Source organism: Xiphophorus hellerii, chromosome 3, assembly GCF_003331165.1.
Source record: "Xiphophorus hellerii strain 12219 chromosome 3, Xiphophorus_hellerii-4.1, whole genome shotgun sequence".
Lineage (NCBI taxonomy): Eukaryota > Metazoa > Chordata > Actinopteri > Cyprinodontiformes > Poeciliidae > Xiphophorus > Xiphophorus hellerii.
This window is the reverse complement of record NC_045674.1, coordinates 31,238,679-31,256,401: the sequence shown is the minus strand read 5'-3', so window position 1 is coordinate 31,256,401 and position 17,723 is coordinate 31,238,679. Positions and strand designations below refer to the sequence as shown.

The 17,723-nt window shown below is 40.5% G+C and overlaps 2 protein-coding genes across 7 annotated transcripts in view; both read right to left on the bottom strand.

The window, feature by feature from the left end:
- Positions 1-12,876, bottom strand: part of enpp2 (ectonucleotide pyrophosphatase/phosphodiesterase 2) — a 28,016-nt gene extending 15,140 nt beyond the window's left edge. For 5 of the 6 annotated variants that reach the window (XM_032558872.1, XM_032558871.1, XM_032558874.1 and 2 more), the window contains exons 1-9: positions 12,799-12,876; positions 12,411-12,516; positions 7,857-8,012; positions 5,833-5,958; positions 4,871-4,931; positions 4,671-4,768; positions 4,142-4,221; positions 2,356-2,475; positions 1,674-1,729 (exon numbers count right to left, since the gene is read on the bottom strand). In XM_032558872.1, coding sequence (XP_032414763.1) covers positions 1,674-1,729; positions 2,356-2,475; positions 4,142-4,221; positions 4,671-4,768; positions 4,871-4,931; positions 5,833-5,958; positions 7,857-8,012; positions 12,411-12,516; positions 12,799-12,816 — 821 coding nt within the window. In that variant the 5' untranslated portion in view covers positions 12,817-12,876. Of the gene's footprint in view, positions 1-1,673; positions 1,730-2,355; positions 2,476-4,141; positions 4,222-4,670; positions 4,769-4,870; positions 4,932-5,832; positions 5,959-7,856; positions 8,013-12,410; positions 12,559-12,798 lie in introns of those variants that run through there. The other variant, XM_032558873.1, reaches the window with a different exon arrangement.
- A 2,717-nt stretch (positions 12,877-15,593) lies between these two features.
- The window catches only part of taf2 (TAF2 RNA polymerase II, TATA box binding protein (TBP)-associated factor), a 29,641-nt gene continuing 27,511 nt past the window's right edge, over positions 15,594-17,723 (bottom strand). Inside the window, exons 25-27 of the mRNA XM_032558867.1 lie at positions 17,520-17,684; positions 16,961-17,063; positions 15,594-16,889 (exon numbers count right to left, since the gene is read on the bottom strand). Of these exons, the coding sequence (XP_032414758.1) occupies positions 16,573-16,889; positions 16,961-17,063; positions 17,520-17,684 (585 nt within the window). The 3' untranslated portion in view covers positions 15,594-16,572. The remainder of the gene's footprint in view (positions 16,890-16,960; positions 17,064-17,519; positions 17,685-17,723) is intronic.

Sequence of the window (17,723 nt, the reverse complement as noted above, 5' to 3'; positions counted from 1 at the left end):
CTATATTTTGTGGTCTACCACACATGTATGTTTTTTTTTTCTCACTTTCTGAAGTTAAATCAGACCTAACTTTTCTTGTTAGACTCACCAAAATTATTTCTAAGTGTTAAATGGCAGTAAAACAAAAGAATATGTCAGAAGAAATGTATTTATTAATGTCTTCAAAATCAAAAGTTTTGCAAAGTGAAGAAACATCACGTTACAGAAAAAGTGCTATCATCAGTGACCATTCTAACTAGTCTAAGCATTTATGACAGAATGCATGAATGCTCTCAGTCATGCACTCAGCTAGCTACCCACGCTAGCTACCACATTGTGGGTAGCTAGCTGTAGCGCAGCAGAAAGCTAGTATGAGGATGTATGCAGCACACACAGGAAAAAACAGTGTTAAAGGGTTAAGAGAGGAGCCATGTTGTGATGACTTCCTGAAAGTGGAGTTTCAGAAAGAGCAGAAATTTTTTAACTCCTGCTCTTTCTAATTTTACACCAATTTAGACAAATTTCTTTTAAATCATATTTGATATCATTAGCATTTTTAAGCAAATGAAGGTAACATAGTTACTTGACTGTGCTATAAAATGCCACTATGCCACAAAAGGCTTGAACGATCCTAACTTGGAGCGTTCCGGCTTTCAGGCCAAAGCTGCCTCTGTGAAGTGATGAGGACCACGGCCAAGTTCCTGGCTCTCATACAGTCTCCAGCTGTCAACCATCAGTCCTCAACGTTTTGCTTTTTGTAGCCGCCAACAAGGCATTAGTCTGGCAGTGTATTTGAAAAGATAAATATCTGCTTGGGTTTTTGGATATTTGAACATTATTCCTGATAGAATTGTTGGACTTCTTATAAACTGATTGGCTTCCTGTTATGGACCGGGTTTTTAATTGCAGTCCAAAAACATTTTAGGTTTGAGGTCAGGGCCAATCCAGAAGGTTCTGCTTTTTTATGAGTGTTTTGGATCACTGCACTGTTGGAGCACTGTGACAAATTAGGAATTATGTGGTGAGAAATCTACAGTCTGTCATTTCATCATTTTAATGTAAAATCTGTTGAAGGATGTAAAAATTAGAGCTGCACAATTTTAGAAAATAGTGCCAAGATGATAACAATTGTGATATGTGCTTATTTTCTTCCTCATCTGGTCATCCATCACTGTATGACCTTTAGCATTGTGGGTAATATCATTAGTGTTCAATGTGAACATCTGCAGCCATAAGTCTCTGTCCAACAAGCTAAGATCACATTCAGGTGTAAAATGCAAGTTCAACATGCTAGTGAATATATTAGCCAACAATTATTGCACTCCTAACAGTGCTTGGCAATCTGAATATTGCACAAACTAATATTGCAATAACTAAATATCTGCAATATATTGTTCAGCCCTGGTGAAAATCATCAAGTAAAACCTAATTGACAGAATGTGGTGAAGATTTTCTTATTTAGACAAATAACAGATTTGCTAAGAGATGAAAGTGGATGTGCAGTGTTTTCATTAACCACTAGCGGCTAGATATGAAACAAAACCATCGACAGCCTGTGAACAACATTTTAGATATTAATATAATCTGAAATTTCTGCTGGAACTGTAAGCTTTGAAAATACATACAAGATTGTTTTTACATGGAGAATGTCTCCATGTAAAACTCAGTGGTGACGTGTTTATGTGTGAACTTACACAGGCCAGAAGAAGTTGGCAGCTTTCAGTCCCTGTTTGAGGGCAGTGATCCAGATCTGAACGAAGAAACTCTCCGTTAATTATTATGATGTTTCAATTTATATAAAAGTGTTAAGTTGAAGCTAATAACTGTTTTATTAGAATAATTTATTCTTTCAGATCTATATTTCTCCCAAATTTGTGTTCATTATTTTTTCTTAAAGAGCGTTTTTTTCAAGTCGTTACAGACACATTTATTGGCTCCCCCGATAAATGTGTGCAAAAAGCTGAAAATTAGAAACAGAATTATAATACCAAGCTGAAAAACTGAGAAACATCAAAGCTTTAAGTTGACGACATTTATTGAGTGGAGAAAACAAACAAATCTCATATAACAAAGTAACAAAAGCATTTCTTTTGTTTGTTTGTTTAATCTCATCAGCAACTTCTAATTACTAATCCACAACTTTCTGTTTCCCTGGGGAGTAAATATGATGTAACACGGAACAGAGGCCTATTTGTTTTGGCTGCTGATGGGGAACCATAAATCCAGCGCACAGGATGACCACTGCTACAGAACAGTAGCAAAGTGTTACCATAACAACCATTAAGTGCCATCTGCTATCTTTATACATCTTTACAAATGTGATGATGTGTTGTTGTTAGAGGCCCAGACAAATGCTGGGCCTCTGCAGGGACTTACTGGTTGTCCTCCCCACCAGCGGTGGTTCAGCTTTTCTCTGCTCCTCAGGTTGAATGTTGCATTAAATGTTGGGTCATACATGGAGTTTCCAACGATGCCATGAGACTCTGGATAGAGACCCTTAAATGAAACCATTGGTCATATATGAGTCATACCAGCTGTTTTATTTACTTATTTAAAAACCAACTAAGTATTAATCAATCAATTAATCAATCAAATTTTATTTGTATAGCACATTTCAGCAGCAAGGCATTTCAAAGTGCTTTACATCATTACAAACACAGAAACACAAAGCAACATAGAATCAATAATCAAAACGCAACATTAAGTCAAGTTCCATCAATAAATTTGTAATTGATTACATTTCAAATACAATCCTAAACAGGTGGGTTTTTAGTTGAGATTTAAAAGAAGTCAGTGTTTCAGCTGTTTTACAGTTTTCTGGAAGTTTGTTCCAAATTTGTGGTGCATAGATGCTGAAAGCTGCTTCTCCTCGTTTGGTTCTGGTTCTGGGGATGCAGAGCAGACCAGAACCGGAAGACCTGAGAGGTCTGGAAGGTTCATACAACAACAGCAGATCTTTAATGTATTGTGGTGCTAAGCCATTCAGTGATTTGTAAACTAACAACAGTATTTTAAAGTCTATTCTTTGAGCTACAGGGAGCCAGTGGAGGGACTTTAAAACTGGTGTTATGTGCTCTATCTTCCTGGTTTTAGTGAGAACGCGAGCAGCAGCATTCTGGATCAGCTGCAGCTGTTTGATTGATTTGTTGGACAGACCTGTGAAGACGCTGTTGCAATAATCAATACGACTGAAGATGAACGCATGGATGAGTTTCTCTAGATCTTGCTGAGACATTAGTCCTTCAATCCTGGAAATGTTCTTCAGGTGATAGAAGGCCGACTTTGTAACTGTCTTTATGTGGCTCTGGAGGTTCAGGTCAGAGTCCATCACTACTCCCAGGTTTCGGGCCTGATCGCTGGTTTTCAGTTGTAATAACTGAAGCTGTGCATTGACTCTAGATCGTTCCTCTTTAGGTTCAAAAATAATAACTTCAGTTTTGTTTCTGTTCAGCTGGAGAAAGTTTTGGCACATCCACACATTTATCTGTTCTAAACATCTGTTCAGTGATTGGATGGGCTCTGAGTCACCTGGTGACATCGTAATGTAGAGCTGTGTGTCATCTGCATAGTTATGGTAGCTAATATTATTTCCTGTTATAACCTGAGCTAGTGGGAGCATATAAATATTGAACAAAAGGGGTCCTAGGATTGAACCTTGGGGTACCCCACATGTGACCTTTGACCTCTTTGATGAAAAGTTTTCAATTGAAACAAAGAAATCCCTGTTCTTTATGTAAGATTCAAACCAGTTAAGCACTGGACCGGAGAGTCTGACCCAACTCTCCAGTCGATTCAGTAATATGTCATGGTCAACAGTGTCAAAAGCTGCACTGAGGTCCAACAGAACCAGCACTGTGGTTCTGCCACAGTCCGTATTTATATGGATGTCATTGAACACTTTTACGAGGGCGGTGTCTGTGCTGTGGTGAGCACGAAAACCAGACTGGAAGGAGTCAAAGAGGTTGGTTATAGTTAGGAAGCTAGTTAATTGTTTACACACAACTTTTTCAATAACTTTGCTGATGAATGGGAGGTCAGAGGTCGGCCTGTAATTCTGCATTAGTGATTTGTCCAGATTGTTCTTTTTTATAAGTGGTTTGATTAATATAGGTATGATGTGCAGATATTAATATTTGTAAGGATAAACTGAAATCATACTCACTGTTGCTATTGAATAGAGGTTAGGGAAGGTTTTGGAAGGATAAACTGGCCTCATGTAAGGAGCGTGGGTTCCACATGTTCCTAAATAATAAAAAAATTTAATTTTCTGATTTAATAAACAGTCAGCCATGGATTTAACACAATGTACACAATACAAAATTCTGTTTAAAGGTAACTGTTTTTATGCATTATACAATAATTATTAGTAGGAATTGGTTGCCCACCAACCAATTAAAATATAATAAAAATGAATAAATACATAAATAAAATGCAGAGAACTGACAGATTTTTTTTTTTTTTTTTGTAGAAAGCAGGTAATCTAGTCTCCCAGTAAATTTCCCAGCATCAATCAAGGGAAGAGTCTTGCACAGCACAATCATAACAAAGATCAGCTGATTCAGCTAAGAGGGATTTGGTTGTGCTGACAATATCATCCCTACTTCATAATATAGAAGGAAATCATTGTTTCTGTGTTGTATGCTTCATTTTGAAGATGTTAATTGAAGCTAATAAAAAAGATGCTAACTCACGGAGTTTTTCGATGTTGGATATGATGGAGTTCCCCCTCTTCACGTAAGACGCTCTGAACCCATCGAGAGACAGTACGATGAGAGGTGGACGAGCAAACCTGCACATGGACCAACATGGAATGTGAAGGGCAAAACTTTGTCAGGCTATTGTAATCTCATTCCTCTCTTCAGCACTGCGAAGGTTTCAAATATTAACATACCCAGCAGGACACTCTGGGCTCCTGATTTCCTCACATTCATCCTGCACCCAGGAAGTGTCTCCTGAAGGGATCCAAAAGGGAGGTGAAACCAGGCAGCAGCCACATTCCAGAAAGCCGAAACATTCCTCAACTTTAATAAGATAAGCAACTATTGCAGGGAACAGGTGTTTGTCCCATCAAACACTTTTTAAACTGTTTTTTCCCCAAATAAATATTTCTTATTATTCTTATTTCTTATTCACTTGATCTGATTTGTTTTTCTTCATGATTTCAGTGAGTGACATCAATATTTAACAAGCTTTCAACTTTCTTTAAGAGAAATGGGTCCAATCAAGTTGTTAAATCAAGAATGAACTATAATTGATTACATTTGTGTAAAGCTGAGTAGGTTTTACAAACCACACCCAGGTCTGATCAGTCCAGTAGAACCAAGAATTCCCTTCAACAGATCATGCCTAACAACATGAAGTAGGCTATAAGATCTCTAACAATAACACATCATGCCCTGATCAAAAAAGTTAAAAAACAGAAGAGAAACAAATTCTCCGGCATCCATCAGTCTGGAATGGGTGATGAAGCCATTTCTGAGGTTTTGGGATTCCAGAGAACCACAAGGAGTCATATCTGATATAGATAACATACTGTATTTATAACAACTGAACTTAACATATCTATTGATTGTGCTATAAAATAGCTCTGTGTGTTTGGAAAACACATAATATTGCCCCTTTAAAAATATCTAACATCAGCCGATACCGATGTTGATATTGATGTTGACGCTGATGCCGATATATCGCACATCCTGATCACAGACTTGACAGCAGCTGCTGCCAAGAGAGGCTTAGGGAGTAATGATTTTTTTAGAAAGGCTCAGGTTGTTTGGTGCAGTTTTCTCTGACAAAGTCTAATCATCATCTAAAAACATGTTTTGTTGTTTTTTAGGTAAGGTGGACGCTCCAAACCTCTGCACAGCTTCCTGTAGTTGGTGCAGCAGTCTCCCCTGGCGAGGCAGTCATCAGAGCAGTGGCAGGCGTGCTGTTCACTCCGGGTCTCGCCGCATCGATCCTTGCTGCATTCATAACCTCCCTCTGTACACAAGGAGGAACAGGAAGCAAGAAGGGAAAACTGCTGACTCAACGATCCTTATGGAGTTCTAACTAATCTTAGAGATTATCGTGAAAAGCACGACATCACGGTGACAGTGGGTGGCGGCGGTGAGGCTGGGCAGTGGGCAGGCAGCTGGGGGTCTAAGGTGACTTTTGTGGCTTAAACAGTTTTCCTTTTGAACAGAGCTTTTATTTGGGATGTGACACTGTCAGGGAAAATTGCATCATGGCTTTAAGTCACATTCAGGATTAAAGTGGCCAATCAGCAGTGAGCCAAAGACCACCAGGCTGAAGGAGGGAGCATAAATCAGACCACCAGTGCTGGAAGTAGCAGGGGGGAAATGTTGACACTGCAGAGGGAGAGAGAGAAAAAACAGCAAACCTGTTTCAGCATCATTAAGTGCAGCTCGCTCTTCCAGCTCATGCAGCTGAACCATCAGCTTGATAGTTTTCTGTTATTTCTGTAATGAATAATTCTTTCATGTTAAAAACTATTTAGAGATTACATCTATGCTGAACAAACCTTCCTCTTTCAAACCCTGTTTCATTTGTTGCTGACTTTATGCACTGCTTCATGAAAATCATGGTCTTTCAATAATGGAAATGTTTCGATCAGAAATGCTGTAAGTCCTGCTTCAAACGGACGACTGACGAAACAAAAGGGCCTCCGGTTTTTATGCACGTAAATAAAATGGTGCAGTATTGGAAGATCAAGATGAAAAGCAGCTACATGCTTTAATAAAGGCTGACATGAAAACTAAAATGGATTTTAATGATCGCTCTGCTGAGGGGAGGCTGCATGGTGCAAGTATCAGTACTTTCTGTACAGTTTGCATATTTTCTCTGATCATATGTGGGTTTTCTGTCGGTGCTCTGGTTCCTCCCACAGTATAAAGACATGAATGCTGATAAACTACGCTCTTTAATTGCCCTTTTGTCAGTTTCAATGTTTTTTCAGTGTCTCCATGTTTCCCTGGCAACCTTTCCCAGGTGAGCCTCACCTCTTACCTCATGACCTGGAGGCAAGAACCAGATTACCTGACCTGGCAGGGATAAGCAGACATAAACTGTGGCTGAATCATTTCAGCTGTGGTTTCAGAATCATCTCCCATTTGTTGCAACCATCTCATATGGTAGAAGCCAGACCTAGCTGGGTGTTGCTCAGAAGTAATTGGCAGCAGACCACCTTTGTTGATTGACCGGTGGATTTACATCACTGACAACGTCTGAACTAACGTTTTCAATCTGCAATAAGAACCATAGCTGTTGGTGAGACAGTGAACTGCAAATAGATAATTCCATGGTCAAACTTTAAGGTTCAAACCTTTTTAGACAGCCTTCAGCATCAACTGGACTGGGCAACTCGCAAGACCAGAATATACAGAGAGATTTCAGAGAAACTGGCCACTCAACGCAACACACACACAAATGACATCATCAAAGCATCAACTGTAGCTCCTGTACGCTCATGGTACGTATTTCCACATCCCCCCTCGTTCCTGTCCATGTTCACCCCCACATGGTGAGGAACACATTACCAATGGAGACACACCCAATGTGGCTATAATTAAACCAGACATTAACTGGTGAGACTTCACAATGAAAAGATGCTTTATGTAGCTAATACTTCTGTTAACTCTACTTTTTTACAAAGTACTCTAGCATCCAGGATAACTTTCTATTGGAAAACAACTCCTCTTTCCGTGTAAACTAGAAACTTTAAATACCAGGTGATGAGGACAGACTGTGATCTGACCTGGATCACTGAGGAGCTGCTGCGGCTCTGCAAGTCCCAGCAGAGAGATGAGAGGAACAATGCAGGAGTGATACGGTCTTGAGGTGTCACAGGTTAGCATGAAGGCATGTTTGTGTTGCCGTACCTGTCCGGAGGCAGAGCTGGTTGAAGTCAGAGCAGCAGCTGTTGTAGGTCTTACACAGGTTGTCACAGCGACAATTTGGGGGCTCGGCCTCCACAAGCTCATAGCATCTGTTCCTGCAGGAGCCGGAGGTCGGCACGTAGACCGGCAAGGAGCGAGCTGCCGACAGGAGAAACAGAGCTTCAGGAAGAATATCTAAACCTCAGGTCGTCTTCGTCATCCACGGCTTACACGGATATAATCGAGATGAAATAAGGTGCATCTGGTAGAACATCAAGCCCTGTCACATTTGTGAAGTGTCATTTTTTTATGCTCCTGTTTCATACAGTGTTTGATTGTTGGAATAAAAGCTGTAAACTTTTACAGTGTTCTACTGCATCAAGGATTGGTTGGCATTATTTGCTCTGATGACACTGTTCCATCCTTTATCCATACTTACTGATCAGATCGGGGTTGTTCAATTCTCCAGCCTTCAGTGTGACCCCTTGACCTCTCCAAGTGGTCAAATACTTATGTCAACAGGTTCAGCTGCAGAGGTGTACAGTGCTGTTATTGGCTGCTGATATAATGACAGAAGCCACACTGATGCACAGTTTATTACATGAAGAACCAATGATGAGGTTTAAGGTCAGGTCTGTGGAGAAAGCTCCAGTTTTCAGGAGTTTTCTAGTTCTAGTGCTGAAGTTTGGATGCTTTATCAGTTGACTTTTTGCTGAAAACTCAAGCAACTCTTTTACAGTTTTTCCGTGTTTTATTATATCACAGCCTTATTCCAAATTGTGCTAAATGAATCTCTTTCCTCAAAAGCTTGCAGAGAAAAATACTGTAAACTGATGTGAATAAGCTCATTGAGGTAAGATGCTATGCTAAAGCTACAACTTAGCTTCTCGTCTATCCTTTGAAGTCTTTACATTGAGGCCTGGTGTGTTGCTTTTAGAACTTTCTGTTCTTTTCAGGTGATTTATGGAGGTCGACATGTGTGTGCCTATAAACACTGAACTCTACTTAATAATTATTAATGATTTAACAATTGTGCAGTTTCACTTTACCAGAGGGCCAGATTGCTTTGGATTGCTCTAATAAATTAAATCTTCATTTGAAAGCTATATTTGAAATTTGCTCAGGTTATCTGGTCTTGATGATCTTAAACATGAAATCTGAAAGCAGGTAAATACTTTTTCACACCGTTGTGTTTGCTAGGTCGTGTATTTTACTATTTCCTGATAGTAAGTTGTGACAATGATTATGTTAGATGTACAATAAACACATGGTGAGGTGAAAACTGCAAAAAGAAACAGAATTTAGAGCAGAAGTGGGCAGTGTGTTTGGTTGGGGGATCGTGGAAATAAAATCTGTCTTGGTTTTAGAGTGGACAGACTTGGAGGAATAAGGGGTGGAGAATGAACTCCAATGCTCTCCTTATGGTGACTGTAGCCGATCAGCATCATACACTCTGTCTCTGTGAGGAAACATGAGTCGACCAATCACAGCCTCCCCCGGCTCACAGAGATCTGTTGTAAACTCCCCGCCGTGCTTCACTCCCTCGCTTCGTTTGCACTGGCACACACGTCTCGTCCTGAAGTCAGCCAACTGTGTGTGAGAAATTTGTCCGTCTAACCGCATGTTGCTTGCATTTTCAGGACCCATCTAATGAAAACTGCCAGGGTTGTCGTGGTAACTGATGTTTGTGTGTCTCAAGTGAAAATATATCACTTTCTGAGAATGAGAACTGTTCACGCTCTCATTATAACCAGGAAGATAGAACACATCACCCCAGTTCTAAAGTCCTTCTATTAAGAGAATAGAGAAGATTATAAACCACAGAACGGCTTTACATCACAACACATTAAAGGTCTGATGTTGATCAACCTTCCTCTGCATCTCCAGAACCAGAACCAGAACCAGAGTTCAGTTTTTATGCTTCTGTTTCAGTAACTTAGTAACTCAGTAACTTAGTGCTGAAACACTAAGTTACTTTTTAAATCAAGGCTAAAAGCCCACCTGATTAAAGCTGCTATTCATTAATAATAACTGTATTGACTGATATATTTGGTGTATACTTGCTTGATGATTGTGATGAAGGCATTAGACAAAATGTAATGTTTATTACTTCCTTCATAATTGGTTACAGTTTTATGTAGAGCACTTTGAACGGCCTTGTTTCTGAAATGTGCTCTACAAAACTTGACTTAACTTCCTTAAACATAATATTTTAAAAAAATAAATATTTTTATATATATTTATTTATATTTATATACATATATATATAAGAGGAACATATATTATGTTGATCCAACATTCAAACTAAAAAAAGCTTGTTTCAGAAAGCAGCAGCTGTGACGTTTTAAGATTACAGTCAGCTCCAACTTTACTTACACGAATTAATCAAATTAATCATTAAGCAGCAGTGTGTAGATAATGTTACAGAATGTCCTTCAACCTCATCTTAACACAAAATAATACAAAGAAAACTTAAGTTCTCTGTCTGAAACATGTTCATGTTGCGTTTGATTCCAGTTGAAAGAAGCTGCAGAAATCTGAAGGGATCTTGTTGTTTTTGCTTCATGTGTGTTTTCTGCTGCACAGCTCTTCACATGTTCAATAGCTGCTAGAACATCATTTCCCAGCAGGCTGAGCACCACCTGCTCAGCCTCTGTGCTATTCTCAGTTCATGCTTTCAAACCACAAACTTGATTTCTATCATTTCTGACATGATCAAGCCAAAGGAATAATCCTCCACCTCAGGTTTCATGGACATTTTTCCTTCACACACGAAGGATTACCGACTGAGATTTTTGTGTTTTTATAGCTACATAGAAAACCATGTTAGTTTTAGCCTATTGCCACCAAACTTAGACACAGCAGGGAGCCTCTCTGCCTGGCTAGTGCCAGCTTTTCATTGCACGTCTTCAGTCCAAGCTGAAACCAGCAGAAATATGATTAGACGTTATTTTTAATGTATTTATTCATTTTTCAGAAGAATAGTATGTCAACACAATGTCCTGGTATGGTATTAGCACACTTCTAATTTTGAGGGACTCGAAAACCGCCTACATAAAACATACAAACTAATAACTCTTACATCTTATTTTCTTACGTGGTCATTCATGTAAGTTGTACATATAAATAATAATGATAATAATAATTTTGGGGGGAGCAGTGTAGGTCCCTTAGGTTTTGGCCCTCGGTGCCCCCAGAGTCAATGTTGTGTCTCCGTTTCTTGTTCACCTGCACCTCCACATTGAGACTGAGGGTCCCTACGGCAACCCTTTAACATCTTGAACTTCAGACAGCCTCTACCTTCACTTCTCACCATGTACACACACACTCCTATGCACACACACCTACAACCACATTATTACGTCCACTGTCTATATCAGCTTATACTCAAGGCGACACCTTGCTGCCTGTCGTTACTGTAATTCTTTATAGCCCGTTATGCAGCAGTGATATTTTTGTTTTCATCTTTAATGGAGCAAATCTGGACTGACACTGCTGAGCAACCAGACCCACCATGCTGTTCTTCTGGGTTCTTCAGTATTGTCATTTAAGACTATTAGTTTTAATTCAGTTTCTGAGAATGAACAACGTGCTAAAGGTCATAAAGCATCTCAGTTAGAGACTGGACTTTGACTAGGTCACTCAGAAACTTTCTTTTATTTGTGTTTTGATGAATTCAGAGGTGGACTTGATGTTGTACTTTGGATAACTGTTCTGCACCACAACCCTACTGTGCATAAGTTTAAAGTCATGAATGGAGAAATATCCAAATTTATGTTTTCATTCATCGGGAACCAGAAAGTAATTCTGTTTCACTATCTACCTCCATGTTTTACTCTTCCTTTAATAAAATCACCATTCAAAAATTGCATTTGTTCTCTCTGGTTATGTTTGTCTGGTACTAACGTCTCCATATGATTTGAACTGGGCCCAAGACTTAGAATATGTGCTTTGCATTGTACTTTATATCAAAGTCATAGGCAAATTGTTTAAAAATCTTGGGATTTTGATGAATATAAACAATATTCAAGAATTGAAAATTAGGAAGTTATCTGCATTTTGGGGGGAACAACTTGAAGCTATTGCTATTATGCATTAATACATCAATACTACTACTTGCTAATGTATTATAGAATTAGTATGATATAGTAATAATAGTATATATAATTTGTCTTTTGTAGAAAGGTCATAAAACCTGGCTACAGCCCAGGAGCCCACATCCTTGTAAATGCGACTCTTGATCTGAAACATTAAAATCTTTAAGGGGGGGAATACTTTTCACAGCTGTATATGAAAATATACAGAAGATCAGTTCAATTAGGGCTTTCTAAGAGCTGAGGCTGTTTTATTAACAGCTATGATTAAAAACTGTCCCTGTGTTGTCATCTCATGCTGATGTCCTCCTTTCCTTCATCGTAATGATGGGGCCCACAGCCACATGCAGCTCATTAACAGGCAGCAGGAAGGAAACTTTTCAATGACATGATCCCTGAGGAGAATCCGTTCTATACACACACACACACACGGAGCTCAAGGCCAAAGTCACAGTGTACTCACTCTCCATTCTGGCTGCGGTCCCGTCCTCTCCTGAGCGCTTGGGCCGGCCGGAGACAAAGCCCCAACACAGGTCCGAGCTGCACAGCACCGACAGCATCCACACACACTGAGGGAACAGCAACCAGCCTGGCATTACAACACACTCTCACACTTCAGCTGTTTAACTTCTAACTGCAAGGCAAAATGCAAGCTGACTGCTCCCGCTGCAGGAGGCTGCTCCTGCACCCCTTCAGACCCCACACACACCCCGGGCAGTAGGGACCACCCACATGCAAGAAGCTTGCAACTGACACACACACATCCAGATTGGTTCTGCAGCTGGAAATGAGAAAGCAGAGTAAATATGCCAAACCCAGGCAGAGCGAAGCAGCAGCATGTCTTACCGTACCAGTTTCTGCAGCAACATGCTTCCCCCTGACAGCAGTCCTGAGCTGAGGGTCCAAGACACTTCAGGAGCCAAGGACCACTGAGGAGGAGGGCACTTAAATAGAACCGGAGGGAGGGGCCGGAGGAGCGGACCGGAATCCTATTGGTTTGGGTGTGAAGGAGGGGCTCCTGGCTGAGCTGGAGGTTATGGGGGGAATGGGGTGCCAATGGGCCCCATCCTTGATTATACGCTTCTATGTAAAATGGTTCATGTCCCACTGATTTCACACTGTCAGAATTTTACATTTTTTACATTATAAGCCAGAACAACTCAGGGAACAGCAAACCTGCAAAGCGGAAGAAATCTGTTGAAAATTTGAAAGTGTGAGTTTGCGTTGAGCTCCACTGAGTCCAGAACCAGTAAAACAGTAAAGCAGCTGTCTGCAGGTCTGAGGGACAGTCTCTACCAAACAGCTCAGGCTGTCAAATATGATGGACAGCTTCTGGAAACCAGGCTCTCTGTTAAATTTAGGCCTGGCCCACAGTGTCCAAAGTGCGGCCTGCGGGCCGTTTGCGTCGCCAGTATCAAACAAATTTGTCCCACAAATTTGTTGGTTGGTGGTTGAAGCAGATGGAGACTGTTGTTTTCAATCAGGATAAAACTCCCACATCTTCTCTAGATAATCACAAAGCATTCATCTTTTAATAATCAAGCTGTCTGCGTTCCTTTTAAACCAGACCACATCTATCCATTCACTGATGCACTAGCCCAGATTTTGATGCACCTAAATCTACTTTCATGTACATTATTAAAACTTGGCTATAAACAGCAAGAGTTTTCTAACAAAGAGCTCCCCAAATCATTTTAGATACAATCTTTGTCAGTTCAAATAAATTATTACAAAACTGGCATGACGTTTTGGATCTACAATGATTTACACATTCTTTTCCCACAAAAAAATATTTCAATTAAGATTAAATTCTGATCTGGACTAACTGGTTGGTTTTCTATCATCGACTGGCTGCAGAACCCAGATGAGTCTCACACGTTCTCTTTCTGGATCTACTAAGGAGTGGAATTCATGTTTCCAATCAATTACAGCAAGTCGGCAAGAACCTTCAGCAGAAAAGCAGTCCCATACCATCACACTGCCACCACCATGTTTAAGAGCAGGTATGATGTTCTTGTGTCCACAGAATATTTTCCCAATATTTTTGAAGTCTTATGACTCATAAGTTGTGAGCCATTCAGATGTTTCCACGTCTTTGTGTTCTTTTGGGTCAGCAGTGGTTCTGATCCTGGAACTTTCTCATGAAGGCCATTTTTTCCCAGTTTCTGTTCCTTCTTGTTAATCCATGAACTCTGGCCTTAACTGAAGTGGTGGAGCCTGCAGTCGTTCTCCTGAAGGAGGCGATGAAGAGCTCTTGGACTAGTTTCAGTAAGTCAGCCACTTCTAGGAAATGTTTGCATTATTCCATATGTTCTCCATGTGCGCATATCGACGGCCGCTGTAGTTCTCTGGAATCCTAAAACCTTTGAAATGATTCCGTAACCCTTTCCAGACTGATAGCTGTTATTGTTTCTCATCTGTTAATTTCTTTAGATGTGTTACTGTCTGAGATTTTCTTTTTGTATACTGTATTTCCTGTTGTCAGAGATTTCTACTTATGTGATTTTTTGATTCTGCTGGACTGGCAGTAATCAGGTGTGTCTGATGAAACTGAACAAAAAAAATAAAGTTTCATCAGTTAATTAATCATTTAAGAAGTTGGGGATTGATATATTTTTCATGTAAACCCAGGTTGTTTTTGAGTGTTTTGGTTCATGATTATCATTTGAAAACTGTTTTGTTTTTACTCAGTTTATCTTTGTTTTATGAAAATTTGCTTGATGGTCTAAAATATTAAAGTGAGACAAAAAAAATCATATATATACTGTATATATATATCTTTAAGGGATGGAATACTGTTCATCACATCATATTTTATTGGTTTATCTTGACCTTTCTGACCTCATTTCCCCCATAAAAGTTTTTCATAAATCATTGAACAGCTGATAATCCAGTAGATTCAGCAATCTCCCTATGTTCAATAATTCGACCGTTCTGAAATGAATTCACACAGAACGACTTTTCCATCATGGTTGTCTAAGGAACAAGAAGCTGCTCCTCCATCAGTTTGGGTTTAACAGAAACATGATCATCCATTCAGTGACTTTCCAATGGAATCAGACCTGTTGCCTCTGCTAAGGAAAATCCAGATGGATGTTCAGATCTTTCATAATGAATCTGATAACGATGCACTGTATGCTGTGGATTTTATTAGTGCCTCAGAATGCTGTGCTGCACTGATGTAGTAATTCATACAAAAGGAGCCGCAAACGACTACAGAGTGCAGACATTGTACTGTACATGGACAAACCGTATAATTTTGTTCATTTTAAGTTCTGTTTTGCTGGAACTTGGACGAGCAGGTGAATTTCATGATTTATTTAATCCAAAATGGAACCAAAAGCTCTATACTCGGCTTCCAACATGATTACTTGGGTTAAAATGAAGAGATGTGCTGAGAAGGCTTTTCCTGCTCATTCAAACTTGGAATATATACAAACTAATCTGTGCAATCTTTGTTTTAATTTAGTAATATATACTGGTTGTAACATGTTGCAGGTTCCACCACACAGGAAGTAGATTTAAAATGCAACAGGAAGCTAAACTGACATACATTTATGCATCAAAGACTCTAAAACCTTGATCAGAATATTAGAGATGATTAAAGGTGATGCTTGTTGGTGTGTTTGAAAGAAAGAGGAATATATACATTTTTGGTTTGGATTTATTAAAAGGAAAAACTGAGTTTTCAGTGCTTTTCAGTAACTTTCCAATCAGCCAGAGCCGATGGAGGGAAAAATCAAGAGACAATTTTAAAAAAAGAACATTGTGCATTGGGCCAGTCTCAATAGAACAAACGACTTCCCAAGAATAAAAAGAGAATTTATTTTCCTTCCAACAATTTTGAACCAAAACTCCAAAGTCAGAACAATTAAAACCAAAGCTGCATATAGATTTTACCTGCTGTGTTTTGGTCAGTTTAAAACCAGAACCGTGTTCCTCTGTAGAACCAAAGCTAGTTTCAGACTTTCTGCTACAACACGCTCTACCAGCTGAAACAGAGAGTGGGCAGCAAAGCTGTGGCTGGCAGCACAGTGACTGTTTGTGACGATCTCTGGGATATCCGCTCTTCTCTGAAAGCTTTTATTGTTGCTGCAGAGAACATGAGGAAAAACGTTGATTATTCTGCTTATAGAAAACCAGCCGCAGAGAGCCGCTGCGGTACTGGAACCGACTTGTTAAAACACAACAGTTTCTTAAATCATTGAGGGCAACAGGGAATCGGAGGCATTAAAACAAAGCCCATGGCGGCACAGAGCAGTCAGTGATATGGACCCCCAGGAGCCCGTTCCATGTTCTATTTGACCTCAGGAGCCGCTGGCTGAGGTTTGGGTTGAGGTTCACCAGAGTGGTGGCTCCGCTTGGGAGGAAGAGACTCTGAGGTCAGCTAAGATGGTGTGTGGGCGTGTGTGTGTGTGTAGGATGTTGGATGTTGGAGGGTTCAACTGTTTGACACATCAGCCTCAGCTTAGCTCATGTTTCATCTGATTCTACTGAAGCAGCTGCGCCACACGTGAACACAAACGTGGACACACACATGTGTGTGTTGGCGCCTGTCACACACATGCCTGCAAACGATCCTTAGCAAACTGCTGGCACTTGGGAGCCAAAAGGGGTCCAGATGTTCAGTCGGACAGCGAGGGCGAACGCAGGGACCTGCCGCTGGCCGGGCTGTTGCTGTAGGCGTACGAGTTGTCCCTGTCCCTGTCCCTGTCCCGGTCCTTCTCCTTCTCCTTGTCCTTGCTCTCATGTTTGTGCTTATGCTTGTGTTTGTGCTTGTGCTTCTTCTTCTTCTTCTTGTGCTCATGGTGGTGATGGTGGTGGTGGTGGGCGTGGTCACCGCTGTGCTTGAAGGACAATGAGGCCGTTTCCTTGGAGAACGGCGGAGCAAGCGTGGCGGGCGTGGACAGCAGGGACTGCTCCACCAGCGGCGGCTCTTTACCTGAGCAGGTGAGGAAGATGAAGCTCAGCAGAGGAAGTGACATCATGCATGGTCATGGATCACGCTCCTACCTGGAGTGGAAGGTCTCTCCAACAGGTTGAGCTGGTGGTGGATGAAGGCCTGACTGTCATGGACCGTCTCCATGTCAATGTCTTCCTCCTCCATGGTGTTGAACTGCAACACAGAACTGATCATTCAGCCTCCATCCATCAGACTAAAGCAGAGAATCTGGGATGGAGCACATTCTATGCATTAGTCTTCTATGTTTCTGCTCAGATCAAGTTTCATTTTGTTCTTCTACCTTCATAAATCAGCTTTTATTGATAATGACCTTGAAAGCTGACATATGTAACTTAAAAAAATATATCTTTATATACACATTATTTTGTGGAAAACAATTTCCATTTGACATTAAAAGAGTTATTTATTGTTGGAGGTTTTTTGGACAAGAAAGCCTAATTTTGTTGTATAATTATAAGTAAAAGAGATTTGAATATTTTTACTCTTTAAAGGAATAAAAAAATCCAAGTGAATGTTGTGCAGGGAGTGATTTGGATCATAGTTTTCAGGAGTTGTGTCCTCACTGAGCCCGAAAGCAGCAGCTGGTTTAAGAACAGAGGATGAGCTAACCCTGATCTTGTAGCGTCCAGCTCTCCCATCATCCTCCTGGTGCTGCAGAATCTGCCCCGGCTCCGGGGGGGAACCCAAAGGGGTCTCAGCCTTCCTCTTCAGGCCCAGAGGGGGCTGGCCCACACCACACACCCCTAATGAGACAGGATCTGGCTCTTCGTCCACCTCAAAGATACACACACACACACACATATGCACTTTCCT